This window comes from Salmo salar, chromosome 07 (assembly GCF_965601325.2).
Source record: "Salmo salar chromosome 07, fSalSal1, whole genome shotgun sequence".
Lineage (NCBI taxonomy): Eukaryota > Metazoa > Chordata > Actinopteri > Salmoniformes > Salmonidae > Salmo > Salmo salar.
Genome location: NC_138297.1, coordinates 32,714,303 through 32,729,259, shown reverse-complemented (window position 1 = coordinate 32,729,259; position 14,957 = coordinate 32,714,303). Strand labels below are relative to the sequence as shown.

At 42.8% G+C, this 14,957-nt stretch overlaps 1 protein-coding gene across 9 annotated transcripts in view; it reads right to left on the bottom strand.

Annotated features, from left to right (window-relative positions):
* Window positions 1-464: 464 nt before the first annotated feature.
* The window catches only part of si:ch211-200p22.4 (phosphatidylinositol-binding clathrin assembly protein), a 61,704-nt gene continuing 47,211 nt past the window's right edge, over window positions 465-14,957 (bottom strand). For 4 of the 9 annotated variants that reach the window (XM_014207405.3, XM_014207407.3, XM_014207406.3 and 1 more), the window contains 10 exons: window positions 14,769-14,902; window positions 13,733-13,833; window positions 13,108-13,212; window positions 9,269-9,427; window positions 8,692-8,722; window positions 7,680-7,842; window positions 7,275-7,298; window positions 6,497-6,553; window positions 6,212-6,328; window positions 465-5,944 (listed from right to left, as the gene is read on the bottom strand). In XM_014207405.3, the coding sequence (XP_014062880.1) occupies window positions 5,930-5,944; window positions 6,212-6,328; window positions 6,497-6,553; window positions 7,275-7,298; window positions 7,680-7,842; window positions 8,692-8,722; window positions 9,269-9,427; window positions 13,108-13,212; window positions 13,733-13,833; window positions 14,769-14,902 (906 nt within the window). In that variant the 3' untranslated portion in view covers window positions 465-5,929. The remainder of the gene's footprint in view (window positions 5,945-6,211; window positions 6,329-6,496; window positions 6,554-7,274; window positions 7,299-7,679; window positions 7,843-8,691; window positions 8,723-9,268; window positions 9,428-13,107; window positions 13,213-13,732; window positions 13,834-14,768; window positions 14,903-14,957) is intronic. The other 5 variants (XM_014207411.3, XM_045721865.2, XM_014207414.3 and 2 more) reach the window with 4 other exon arrangements.

Sequence of the window (14,957 nt, the reverse complement as noted above, 5' to 3'; positions counted from 1 at the left end):
ACATTCCTCTCTCCTGTCCTGGCCGTCTGTCCGCCTGTGTGTGTACTGCACTAAGCACACGTGTAGGTGTGTCCTGGCATGGCAAAATTACATTTTGGTTTTTGCCCTAGCACTACACAGCTGATTCAAATAATCATCAAGCTTCGATCATTTGAATCTGCTGTGTAGTGTTCGGGGGGAAGAAAAAAAAGTGGTCCCGAGGACAAAGTTTGGGAAACTCTCGACTAAAACATGTCAGAATAAGCCATTTACCATGCTGCAAACCGTATAGTCTAACACTAATGGGTCCCATGTGACTCAGATGTAAGAGCATGGTGCTTGCAACGCAAGGCTTGTGGGTTCCAGTCACTTTGAATAAGAGCATCTACAAAATTTAGGTGGAGATTGTTTTGAGCAGCAAAGCCTTAGACTCAGCGCAGACACTCCACACTCAAAAGAAAATAAGCATTAAAATCACAAAAAGCTTTAGGAATGGAAAATGACTTTATTTCTTTCAAAAAAAGATAATCAAAATAAACACAGTAAGTAAAATAAAAGCCAATGATTTTTGTATTTCTGTAACGTTCGTTTTGTATTATTTCCATGCTTAATAAAATCCTAATATTTCTGCATAAATAAATAAAAATGTACAAAGAGAGGGGGAAGAACAAGAAGAATAATCAGAGACAAAGGTGTGATTCTCTGAATCATTTGGCATCCTTGACAATCAATCAATGACATCCATTGACGATCCATTGGTGACCTGTAGATATGCAGCCAATCCCCTTCTTCATACGTTTAATCACCCATTGGGTATTATTATAATATATCTATATAATGTATAATGCAAATATCAAATAGCTCTCATGTTCAGAAAAATAATAATACAAAGACAAAAATAACATTATGGCAGATGTGTGTGTATGGATGTGTCCCAAATGACACCATGGCTGCGTTTACACAGGCAGCCCAATTCAATAATTGGTCTTTGACCAGTCAGATCAGCTCTTTTACCAATAATTGGGCAAAAGATCAGAATTGGGCTGCCTGTGTAAACGCAGCCTATATTCCCTGTATAGTACACTACAGGGATTAGGATGCGTGTGTGTGTGTGTGTGTGTGTGTGTATGTGTTTGCATGTTTCTATTTATATTTACATAGTTATCACCAGGCAGCTATCAGAAGAGTAGTTGTTTCCAAAAAAACATGTAGGAAAAAAATGTGCACAAGATCGTTGAACAAACACTGACTGAAAATGAGCAAATGTATCAGATTATAACAGATAAACTGATGCATTTATGGAGAGATTTATCCAAATGTATCCGTTTAACCCCAAAAAGCCATTCCTCTTTCCCTGTGTTCCTTTTTCATTTCAGGTTGATGACGTCTTCAATTTCTGTGTTATTACAGGGACTCACCACCAGAGGGTACTACACTTGCAGATATGATCAAAAAGACCCATTTCAATAAAGGGAAAAGTAACGTGGCATCTTTGGAAAAGTAAGGGTTTGGCTACACCCCCAGACCACCTCTTCCAATGCGTTGAGGACAGAGGACGCAAGGAGTCACGGAATTACTATTGAGATTCACCCTAGATCTATGGTTAGGGGTGTCTGTCCTTGCAGCATGTAATCAGAAACGCAACCATGACAACCCGGACACTTGAACGAGTTTTAACAGACAGTAAATCAGATCATGCTTTTAAGGGGAGTTGTAGAAAGAACATCATCATCACGACCATGCACAGGGGAAGAAAAGCCTACCATAAAACAGACCATCAGTGTGATTTGACATTGTTGGCATTCGCTCTGGGAGCTAACACTCTTCTGGTTTTAGGAGACGAGAGAGAAAGACACTTAAGATTATTGAGACGCACCCCCTAAGATTATAATAGGACAATCTACATTGTAGTCTCCACACTGTCACTCTCCCCCTCTGCTATTCTTCCACTGTTTTGAAACCAGTTCAAAAGACACACAAAACACAGGCAAGCCTGGATACCATGCAGAACAACAATCTAGTTTAAAAATGACTTAAAAAGAGAGAAATGAAACTACTGAAGAACCAGAGAACATAAGACATGATAAATTCAAGAGAAAAAGAAAAAAGCTGTGCTCATCAACTTCAGTGCCAAACAAGGATTGTGTGCCAAATGGCATCTTATTCCCTATATAGTGCACTACTTTTGACCAGAGGCCTACATAGGGAATAGGGTGCCATTGGGATGCAAATATAGTTAACACTGATCTAAGGTCAGTTTTGCATTTCTCCCCAAGGGTTTGCTGATCCTAGATCTGTCTTTTAGAGCAACTTATACCAAGAGCTTCCGACCCTCCTGAGTAAGGGACTATCACAGTACGAGGAGCCCAGAGAAGGGTTTCTGTGTTTAATATATATCCACACTATAAGGTTGAAATAATAGTGTGATAGTGAAAATTATGATTATGCCCTTTTAGTGTTAGAGATGTTTGAAAAGACTGTCAAATTTTAGCCTGTTTTGGTGGGATGGCGTTTTGGCTTGCTTGGTGACATCACCAGGCGGTAAATTTTATAGACCAATAAGAGCGTTCCAAACCTACAGCTAGTTTTCCCCTCCCCACTCAGACCACTCCCTGACAATCCTAACAAAATGATTGCTTGAGAAACTGCTATTTTTGCTTATTTTTCACTATTTTAATTGAAAACAATCAAAAGGTGCGAAATTGTTACCTAGAAATGATTTGATATAGAGATGAAAACGGCTGCATTGGACCTTTAACTTCCAACTTCCAAACGACCACCACTGGTTCTCAACCCCCTTTTACACAGGTACTACTATAGCGAGGCAATCCTTCCTACAGACAAAGACTAGTACCACCAGAACCCTCAAATACTTCAAGACTACAGACTTAATTCTTCAGAGAGTATACATCTCCCTTAGCCATTGTGGATAGTTTGGTTTCACCGACAAGACATAAAATGCATATGATCCAATCAGAGACAGTATAAGTTTAAAGATGGCGTACACACCCACACACAGCATGATAAGTGACGGCCTATGACAGAGTCCAGTGAAGAAACAGGAAGTTAGAAGACAAAGGGGATTGTAAAGCATCTCCAAAAGCAGAAGCAAGAAGAATCTAGAGCTATACATACTGGACAGTGAAAAGACGCCAAGAGGAGATTCTATCTGGATATAGTTCTACTAGACAATGAAACGAGGTCAGAAGGGGAATGAATCTAAAGAGATCCTGGAGACAATTCTTGAAATATATCTAATAGACCAGGGGTGTCAAACTCATTCCATGGAGGGCCGAGTGTCTGCAGGTTTTAGTTTTTTTCCCTTTCAATTAAGACCTAGACAACCAGGTGAGGGGAGTTCCTAATTCGTGACTTTAAAATCATCAATCAAGTACAAGGGTGGAGCGAAAACTCGCAAACACTCACCCCGTGGAATGAGTTTGACACATATACTTGACGGAAAAGAAAAACCAAGAGAAGCTAAAGCTATACATACTAGACAGTGACAAGAGGCTAAGAGGGGAATTTAGAGCTAGGTCTACTAGACAGTGACGATCCACCAAGATAATCTTGAAGACAATGGCAATTGGCAAGTCACCAAGAGGTGAATATAGAGCTATACGTACTAGACCGAAGAGCAGCAAAGATAGGGTTCTAGGTCTACTAGAAAGTGAAAAGGATCAGCGTTAGACGCTCCACAGTACTCAACTCACTGGTGATGTGGACAAGGGGAAGGGTTCGTCTTAGGGATCTGCACATGCATTCAAAACACTAGCACTCCGCCGCACCTGCAAATCTGTGTACGTGAGCCACACACTTTGATTTGATCCATTAATTTATGACCAATTCTCTCCTTTCTTTCAGGTTCTGAATGAGGTCATCTCAGTGCAACATTTCAGCTTGTTCATCAAAAAGAATAAATGACATTTATATATGTGCACATAACATAACTAGGGGGCATAACTCACTATTGGCTTTAGCGTCAAGATATAGGAAGTAAACAGAAAACAGTCCTAAATGAGAAACGCATGGCATATATAACACACCAATGTGTGTTATACAGGTTTTAAACACATCAATGTGTGTTATACAGGGGAATTAGACAGTGAAAAGTGTGGCAACTGTGACCCTATACCTGTTTTGACATTTGGCACCAACAGTTCAGTTACATTGACATCCTTTTATAAAGCCTATGGGACCAAGAGTATGCTCAAACCAGTATTGGGTGGTCATTTCAACTCCATGTCCCGCAAATATTTAACAATAAAGTAACCCTTGCCAATTAAGTTTCATTCAGCGCTAACCAGTACCAAAGTTATTGGCACATATATTTGTTCAAAATACAAACATTAAACAGTTCTGTTGAGTCGTTAACAGTTTGACAATATCCTTCCTTTGACACAAAAAGTTACTTTGACATCCTTTCATTTGACCCATCTTGACAGTTGGGAAGAAAATGACTGCATATGGCTTCAGCAACAATAGGACACCATCGAGAGCAATGGACATTATGATAGAGGAACCACAAATTGTGACATCAACCGTCAGAATGATCCTATTCTGAAATCAAACATTGTTTCCGCAGGATGGAGGTGGGTGTGTGTGTGTGTGTGTGTGTGTGTGTGTGTGTGTGTGTGTGTGTGTGTGTGTGTGTCTGCACGTTAATGCTCGTGGGTGTGTAATTTAGTGTGCGTGCGAATCCGTCAACATTTAAGGACACACTGAGGATGAAGAAGAAACTGTTCTTACAAGAGACACAAATAAAGTAGAGGGAGGGATTAAAAACATTTTACAACAGTTCTCTAGTGGCTCTCCATGGACAAATAGACATAAGAAGCGGTTGAGGGTTAGGCTGGTGGTAGGATGATGGTGGTTGTGAGGATGAGTGTAGAGGGCTATCCTTAATGTTTTATACTCAGTCTGATTGCGCTTGGTGAAGGCTTCTCCATGTCTGAAACAGCTCCCTTGGGTAACGTAAGTGCTTTTCTTCGCTACCTAACAGTCAAGAATGGCAAGCGAGCAGGGACAAACGGTACTGTGCGACTTTGGTTCCACCGGTTTGATCGATATCAGTAATGGTGAGAAAGTTGGAGAATTAAAATAAAGATTTCTAGAAACCGCTCCAATTGGTGACCTGTCGGCTAAGAAAGACAGTAGAGACCAGCTCACAAAGAAATGGTTTATTAACGGCGTGCGGGCACACACAAGTGCTTCGAGATATAAAAACTGAATCCAAACACCTACGTCTTCCTACCTGTGTGGATGCAACCAAAGAGGGTGGATACAACTTTAACCTACAGATCTATTTCAATCCAAACCTGTCTGTTCTGCCTATGGCTAGATCCCCTCTTCTCCGTCCCGCTTTTACTCTGTGTGACAAATTGCTCAATATCAGCTTAGTAGCAACATACATACAGTCCCAGTAACCGTAACAGAGCCTAGGCTACCTATGTACACCAATGACCAGAAAACGTAACAGAAGACAAACTAACCCAACAAAGAGACTTCATAATGTATACACTGGTCCTAAGTGCAATAAACTTAGGACCTCTAACCCCTGCCCCCTTCACTCTGTCGACTGAAAACAACCTACACATTCAAGTTTTAGGGAGTTTTAAACCCAGTAATGGGCTTCTGCGCTTTATTTTTTTAATATACAGTATTTATTTATAACTTTTTCGGGGGGGGGGGGGCTGTTTCAGACAGAGAGATGCGCCTTTATTATCACATATCCCCTCCTCCGTGCTCTAGCCTTCCACCCTTCTCATCTCCCGGGTTCATCCTGCCTTTCTTTTTCTTCTCTCTTCCTCTCCTCTTATATTTGGTGTTGGTTGGTTTTCCTTCTATCTGTCCTTTCGTCTGTCTGTCATTCCTTCGTTCATTTAGTCTTCGGTGGTTCGCTCGGTGTGTGTTTTGCCATCGCTTTCGGCACTCTGCTCCCCCCATGAGATTACATGAACTGCATCTGAAAGAGAGACAGTCAGAAATAAAGACAGACTATAGGGTTTAACACAAAGAAGACTCGTCAAAGAGGAACTAAAGGTTGGGCAGGGCAGGCATTTGGGTTGTACCTGAACTATATGGATGGGGGCCAATCTGAACTAAAGGGTTTGGGGGGAGGGTTTCCTTGGGCTTTAGGGATGGTGACAGAGGTTTGTGGGGTTTAAAGGGGTAATAGGGATGTGGTATTATGGTGTAAGATGGTAGGGCTGTAGAAATGGTGAGTGGTTACCTGGGCTCCAGGCATGGGGGCAAAGGGATTTGTGGGTCTGAGTACAGGCTGGTTGTACATCATGGGCTGGGGGGCCATCAACTGTACACCCCCCATCTGACCCATTTGAGGGGGAACCTGAGAGAGGGAGAAACATTTTTCCAGTACTCAAGTATGTCGTCTCTTTGTTGGTTACACTTTTCTTTCGAATGCTCGACCACGGTAATTCTCCTAGCACAATACATCTGGGTTATACACGTGATGTTGAATGTGTCCTGTTGCGTGTAGGCACTGAGCAGTACTGACCATTCCATACATAGGCACTTGCGGCGTCGTCATTGGGAATGTCATAGGAGCTGGAGCCTGTTAGAGAGAGAGAGAGACCTGACTAGCAACTAAAAAATAGTGCAGGCGGAGAGGCTAAAAGGTGAGTCTATACAGCGAAGGAGGTACAGGTAATGACATCACCGATGCTCATGGACACCATCACATTCACAACTACAGATAAACACAGGTAAAACAGCATGCGTGGACGGGAGGTTGTAAAAATCGAATTGACTAGAGCAGTGGCTCCTTTAAAATACTGCACTAGGCTAATTTGTTATCAGTTAAGCACCTAATGAGAACAGTAGCGTGCCTCTCCCTGGTAGAAATAAACACTAGTCTCTAAAAGGCGGCAGTAGGTGGCATTAGGGTGAGGAAATCATTTCAACTACGAGTACAGGGGGGAGGGGGAAAAAATCCCTCTTATCTTTAAAAACAAAACAACAAGTAGGGGAGGAATGCAGGAGGGAGGGAGAGATCGCACTGAGCTGATACTGACCCGGTGTGTACACTCCCCGTCATGGATTAAAAACAAATGGACCGATGTAAGAAATATGGTGGAAACTTCCTTCAGCCATGCTTGCACCAATCAAATGCATGAGGAGGAGTGAGAGTACACTTCACAATGCATGTACACTTTTGGGTAAAGAATATTAATAAAGACCAGAAGTCGCTCCAAAAAGACTAGATAGTGCACTACTTTTCACCCTGTGCCTATATATAGAATAGGCTGCCATTTGGGCCAAACCCTACTACTTACATAACTGGCATAGAACATCCCATTCTGCATGGCAAGGACGCACAAAGTGCGAAAGAGAGAGAGAGAGCGCGCAAGAGGCAATGAGGAAGGTGAATTAAACGCAGCAGAAACAGGATGAGAGGAATGAGGATGACAACGCAAAGAACAGAAGATAATTACAGCGAAGAGAACGAGACAGAAAGAGACAGAGGGGAGGAAGAGAAGAAGTCAGGGGTTAGTGACAGATTTCCACAGTCAGCCAGTATTGTGGAAGAGATCGGGACGACAATCATCCATTGGCAAGCTCAGCACTCAGTCTAGACTAGCGCACACACTCACAGTCTTGGCTAGAGCATATCTATTGCACCTGGACATAACCTCTAAACAGGTAACATAATACACACACACACACACACACACACTCACCATGTGTTGTACAGGCATGGGTGCAGGGGCCATGGGAGCAGGGTTCCAGGCCGTGGTGCTAGTCATGGTCTTGCTCTGCCAGCTGTGTCCCCCAGTTAGCTTCTTCTCTCCAGGCTGACTCCACTGCATGTCTGGCCTGAACACCGGAGCACACAGCGACAAAATGCACCGCGCAAAAACACCACACTCGTTAATCAACTGTTACCATGGATATTATGCAGGTGTGGAGGTGTTTGACTATACTTGTGAGGACTTCTGGTCAAGTAAACAAGTAAACGAACAAGATTTGACCAACTTGGGACATTGTTAGTCCCCACAAGGTCAATGCTATTTCTAAATGGGGGTTAAGGTTAGAATTAGGTTTAGAATTAGGTTTAGAAGCTAGGGTTAAGGTTTAGGGTTCAGGGAAAACAGGATTTTGAATGGGACTGAATTGTGTGGACCCACAAGGTTAGTTATACAAGCCTGCATGTGTTTTTGAAAAGCGTGTTAAAAATAGAATATATTATTACAATATTGTAGCTCGAGCTCTTCACTCGGTCTCAATGTGTGTCTTGTTACAGGTAAAATCCTGCAGATTTGAATAATGCAGGCAAGTTATTTTAGTTTACATTTATTTTTCAATCGATTTGAGCAGCACAGAAGCTTTTCAGCGTTGGCTAGGCTTTGAGTCGGCTCGCCCTAGCACAGTGGGATGGCAGTCCGCCATAAAGTCTATCGTCTAGGGAAAACCCTGCAGTCAGTCAGTTCCATTGTTGATACAACACATTGTTTTGTCATTAAAAACACTAGTATAACTCCCATTCACTAGATACTTATTCAAGTTTATTTTAGTTTTGTTTCTCATGTCTTGAAGTAGACTGTTTTGAGCAGGGGCTGCCTGGGACTGGAGAACTTTAGGATGCCAGCCCGCCAAAGCCTTCTATTGTCTAGGGAAAACGCTGAAGTAGTCTGGCACAACATCACTTCCCAACTCAGAGAGACACACACGCATCACAACTCCTACACTTACTTCTTGGCTGGGGCTCCTCCGAACTGCAGATCTGAGGACGAGAGAGAGCGAGGGATGGTGAAACAGAAAGAGGAGAGCAAGAGAAAGCAAGGGAACAAGGAAGTGAGTATGAGAAAGAGAAGAGAGCAAAAGCATCAGAGGGTTTGAAAAAAAGTGAGTGAGTCCATCTAAAAGACAGCGAGACAGGCAGACAGAGAGAGAGAGAGAGCCGGCCAGCCCTGGGGGGGTAGTGAAGGCTGCTAAACATACAGTAGACTGAGACTAGTGCCTCCCTACTGGGTTCCTCTCTCTGTGTGTCCTCTCCCTTCCCACCAATGGCTCTCAGGCAATAGCGCTGGCAGATAGGCCATCCGCTACCATTAGCCTGGCCCAACTGTTTCTATTGACAACTCTACCATTGGCAGAGACATTCACTAGAGGACAAGACCAAGGGGGAGAAAAGAGTCACATGAGGAGTAAGGAGAAAGCACAAAGCGAAAGAAAGCCGAAACAAATGGAGGCAGAGGGGAGAAAGAGGCAGAAACAGACAGATGTGAGGATACAAAAGAACAATCTATGTTGTCTATACAGTACTCACTGCCAACGAGGTTGGCGAGGGACGAGTCAAGGTCATTGGCCAGCAGCTTGCCTCCTGGGTGCCCTGGATGGGGGTGACCGGGGTGGTGCAGGGCCATGGGAGGAGCCTGGTTGTGGCTGGGCACTGTGGGCTTCAGCAGGTCCCCTAGAGCATCAAACCCTGGGGGACAGATACACAGGGAGACAGATTTAATTACAATATTCATACATAGAGATTAGACAAACACAAAGAATAGGCAAGTATCACACACAGATGAGATATGAGGTTAAAGAAAAGTAGTGCACATGCAGGAAAGATTTGACTCAAGCAAGAGAAAAGAGGTCTTGGGAGGCAAGATCAGGCTGTGGGATCACAAACCATCTGTTCAGTATCATGACACGTACAGAAAATAAAAAGGATGTGTACCATTTTATTTCTACGCTCAGGGCTCAGTAGCTGTGTCCCGTCTATACATCATATTTCTAGGCTGAGCAGCAGTATTTGTGTTGTGCTGGATTTACATTGCCTTCAGAAAGAATTCATATCCCTTGATATAATTCAATTTTTTTTGCTATACAGCCTGCTCAAAATTGATTAAATAGATTTTCTCCCCATCACCCATTTACACATATAGCCCATAACGACAAAGTAAAACATGTTTGACATTTTTGCAGTATTCACACCCCTGAGTCAATACTTTGTAGAAGCAACTTTGGCTGCGATTACAGCGTTGAGTCGTCTTGGGTATGTCTGTATAAGCTCTGCACATCTGGATTTGTGGATTTCCTCCCATTCTTCCTTGCAGATTACCTCAAGCTCTGTTAAATTAGATGGGGAGCAATCTAAGTCTTTCCACAGATTTTCAATGGGATTCAAGTCTGGGCTTTGCCTGGGCCACTCAAGGACTTTCACATTCTTGTTCTGAAGCCATTCCGGCTGTATGCTTTGGGTCATTGTCCTGTTGGAAAGTAAATCTTCACCCTAGTCTAAGGTCATTAGCACTCTGAAGCAGGTTCGTATCAAGGACTTGGCTATATTTGGTTCCATTCATTGTTCTCTCTATCCATACCAGTCTCTGCCACTGAAAAGCATCCCTATAGCATGATGCTGCCACCACCATGCTTCACGGTAGGGATGGTGTTAAACATAGCACTTTGTATTCAGGCCAAAGAGTTCCATTTTTATATCATCATCAGACCACAGACTCTTCTGCCACTCCAGTGTCTTTCACGTGCCTTTTTGCAAACTCCAGGCGTGCCGTCATGTGCCTTTTTCTCAGGGGTGGCTTCTGTCTGGCCACTCTCCCATAAAGCCCAGATTGGTTAAGTGCTGTAGAGACTCTTGTCCTTCTGGCAGGTTCTCCCATCTAAGCCAAGGAACTCTGTAGTTCTGTCAGAGAGGTCGTTGGGTTCTTGGTCACCTCCCTGACCAAGGTTGTTCTTGCCTGGTTGCTCAGTTTGTGCCTAGAGGTTGTCCGACCAGTCTGGGTAGTTCTGTATTTTTCCCCAATGCTCTTAGAAGCTTTTAACATTCTAGAAATTGTTTTAAACCCTTCCTCAAATATATGCCTCGTTACAATTCTCACTCAGAGCTCTACAGATAGTTACCTGAACTTCATGGTATAGTTTCTGCTCTGACATGCACTGTCAACTGTGGGACCTTATATAGGTGTTTCCATCTAAATCCAAACAATTTAATTGGCCACAGGTGGACTCCATGTTGTAGTGACATCTCAAGGATGATTAAAGGAAATTGGAGGCACCTGAGCTCAATTTGGAGCGTCATAGCAAAGGGGTGTGAATAATGAAATTAATTCAATATTTCTGTATTTCATTTTCAATACATTTGCAAAAAATCCATTGTGGGGTATTGTGTGTAGATGGGTTAGAAAATATATTTAATTCAGGCTGTAACAACAATGTGGAATAAGTCATGGGGTATGAATACTTCCTGAAGGCACTGTAGTTCCTTGTGGCTGACATGTTGTGGAGTCATGCTGACGGATTATATTAATTCCATATGTAGACTCAAACAGTAGATGTGCCCTGTCTACTCCTTCAGTTTCTAGTCAGCATCAGTAGCAGAATTATGAGAAATGGGTGTTTGTTCCATTCCTTCCATTTCTAGGCTCAGCAGCAGTAGCTATATTTGTGTTATGATGGATTTATGTGCTTATGGTGTCATGTTGTTGAGTCATTACACTTATTGAGGCTGTACTGTAGGCTGACCGGTGTGTGTGTGGTATAATACTCTATTACTGTACAGGGCTGATTGGTCTGGTTACACTGCATGGCTCCATCCCAAATGGCACACTATTCCTTACATAGTGCACTACTTTTGACCAAGGCCCACAGGCTGCCATTTGGGACACAGTCATGGAGTATTTCACTGTGCAAACAATACATTAGTACCACAATGGTCTGTCAACAGTAATTCTAAAAATGGGAACACATTTCCCTCAACTAGGAGAGAGGTAGGGAAAGGGATGGTGGAGGTAGGGGGGGAGGGAGAAGGGAGAGAGGGTGGAGAGGGAGAGAGAAAAGAGACAAATAGGGGCAATCAGTGTATGACAGAAGAGGAAGATCGATCGAAGGAGGGCAAGACAAAGTAGCGTAGGGGAGGAAAAAAAATAAGACAGGGAGCACAACAGAGCTGCACAGACAGCTGCCACCTCCCATCACTCCTTATCCTCCCATCACAGAAAAAAGTGAGGGAGCGAAAAAAAAAAAAGGACAAATAATATTTGTTTAGGAAGCGGTGTCTAGCTTCTGGACATTGTGCTGACATAGCTATGCGTCCCAAATGTCACTCTATTCCCTATGTAGGGCACAACTTTTGACCTGAGCCCATACTACCATAGTGCACTACTTTTGACCAGAGCCCAATGGGGAATAGGGTGCCATCTGGCCATAGGCCACATTCATGAAGTAAGAACTTCCTGCTTTGCAAGCAGGAAACAGAAGGGAAGGATCAGAGACAACTAGCACACGGAGGAAGGGAGAGAGAAGGAAAGAATCAGAAAACTAGCCCACTCACCATAACATACAGAGCAGAGGGCAGGAAAGAAAGTTAACTATTAGTTAACTATTAAGCTAATTGTTTGGAAAGGCTGAGAATGGAGGGAGTAGAGGACAGATGAGGGAAAGAGATGGAGATGAGAACAGATGGAAAGGTACCACCTCAGTGCCTCCAAAGAGATGGATTGTCTATGTAGAGTGTGGGATGGTGTGGACGACAACAAATGGATGAGTGACAGGCGATTAGGAACGGACTGAGATGACAAACCATGCATAGAGAGAGAGATAAGTTACAAACAGATGGAATGGAGTGAGATCACCACCAGGAAATTCCTACTGAAGGCTTTAAAAACACACAAATGGAAACTGTGGTAGTAGAAACCCCAGGCCTTAAGCTGTGGCTAAGGATTAGCTGGTCCATAGCAAAACCCAACCAGAAATCTAAACCAGAGCCTGTATCCATAAAGCATCTCAGAGTAAGAGTGCTGATATAGTATATGTCCATATAATTGTATTCATTATGATCTAAAAGGGAAAACTGATCCTAGATCAGTACTCCTACTCTAAGACGACTTGTGGATACAGGCCCACGCTTGAAAAGGTTGATTTACTTAGCGGCCATTAGCAAAACCAAATCAGATATCTGACCCAGCACTAAAAGTAGTTGATTATAGTTGTTATAGGGGAGCAGTAAGCTAAGCCAGAGGTTGTTTAGTAGGTTTATTTAGGGTTGTGTGTGTCCAAAATGGCAATTTATATAGTGCCCTATGGGCCCCGGTGAAAAGTAGTGTACTATAAAGGGAATAGGTTGCCATTTGGGACGTAACCGTTGTGTCTCTTTACCATCGGTGGCAGGCTGCACGTCGTTATTGGCCTGTCTTCTAGCCCCGCCCCCGAAAACAGCATCAAAATCTACACTCATGGATGACTCAGCTGGCTCAGCAGCACCTAGGGGACAAAGGTCATAAAGGCTACATATTACTATTGTAACGGTTCTCTTCAACCTCTGGGTTGGTTGGTATCTGTGTCTGTCGAACCATATGTTCTTTAAAATAACGTTTATTGGACAAAATGTAAAACATAATATTTTAGCCGTTTCGGTGCTTCTAGCGGATGAGAAAGTGATGGCTGAATGGATGGACGATAAGTGGATGAAACAAGTGAATTAATTGATGGATGAATGAACACATGAATGACTGAAGACATGAAGAGAACTCAGATACACATGAACATGAATTTGTACAGTTGAAAAGCCACCTGACTTTAAAGACAGGCTTGTCAGAACACATGGGTTAACTGAAACTTGTGTAGTGTGTGATATAACACACAGCTAATCAACACTATACTCTGGCCCGGATCGGAACCTGAAGTTCAGGAGGCTAAGTAGATAAAAACTGTGTGTGTGAGTGTGTGTGTATTTCCATGTGTATATTGCATGCACGTTTGTGTCCAAATGTGTGTGACCTACCTCCCCAGGCACTGGTGGCTGTAGAGATAGAGGGAGTGCTCTGGACAGCAGGTAGGAAGGCTGGCTGCAGGTCAAATAGATCACTACTGAGGTTGGGCATGCTAGAGAGAGAAATAAGAGGAGACAGGGAAGAGGGAAAGAAAATCAATGAGTAAATAAATATGATTCAAATTGCCCCTATATGCCCAAACAATCAACAATTGAAGGGTTAGTTCAGGTGAAATCTATATATTTCGGTGGAATTTACCTTACCTTGAGTTGTGTATTAAGGCCCATAGTGACAGAATGCACAATAATCAATGTTTTGCCACAGACAGGAGTTAGCATCATCAAAATTCATGAATGTAAACAACCAAACCAATGTTAGCAAAGCTGCACAGCAAGCCGTAACCTGCTCAAAAACACTTCAAAACCAAGTTCGGTAGTTGGTGGAGTTCACAATTTTCTAACACGCATACTGCTGAAATAGTCGCTGGAATTGTGAGACTACATTTCCTCATGTAGTCTCTGTTTCTGTTTGCTGTAACATGGACAATAAAGTTGTATATTCCATTGGGCACTCACCGGTGGCTTGATGACACTATCAGAGCATTGGAATATACAGATATTCAGCATTTAGATATTACTAGAAAAATAACATTCTTGCGGGGAAGAACATGGACAGGTTCTTCGTGAGTATCGACGCTACGTGTTTTTGAGGAAGTTTCGGCTTGTAGTTTTGCTAACATCGGTTCGCCTGTTTTTATGTTAATGAATTTCGACAATGCTAATATGCTAACTTCTGGCTTGAGAAACAACTCACGGTTAGGGTAATTCCACTGAAATATAGATTGCCTGAACAATCCCTTTAAGTCAACAAAACAAACTTTGATACCAACCTTTGAACACCCCAACAACAACAACAACAAAAAAATCACAGAAAGAATCTATAATCAAAAGAAACATAAATCTGAATAGAATAATCACATCAAATCATACCTTTATAACACTAGATAACCTCCTACGACCTGTAGTAACCATGTTATAACAGTAGTACCTGTTGGTGGAGGGTGCACTGAATAGCTCCATGCCTTGATTGGTGTTGTGGTGGTTGTTGTTGACACTGCCCATAGACTGTGTACTGGGGGAGGCAGATGGAGTGGACATGCCAATCTCCTTCAGACGCTGGTCCTGGAGAAACACAGAAAAACACTCACACAGTTACCAAACACAAAGTTGGGTATGA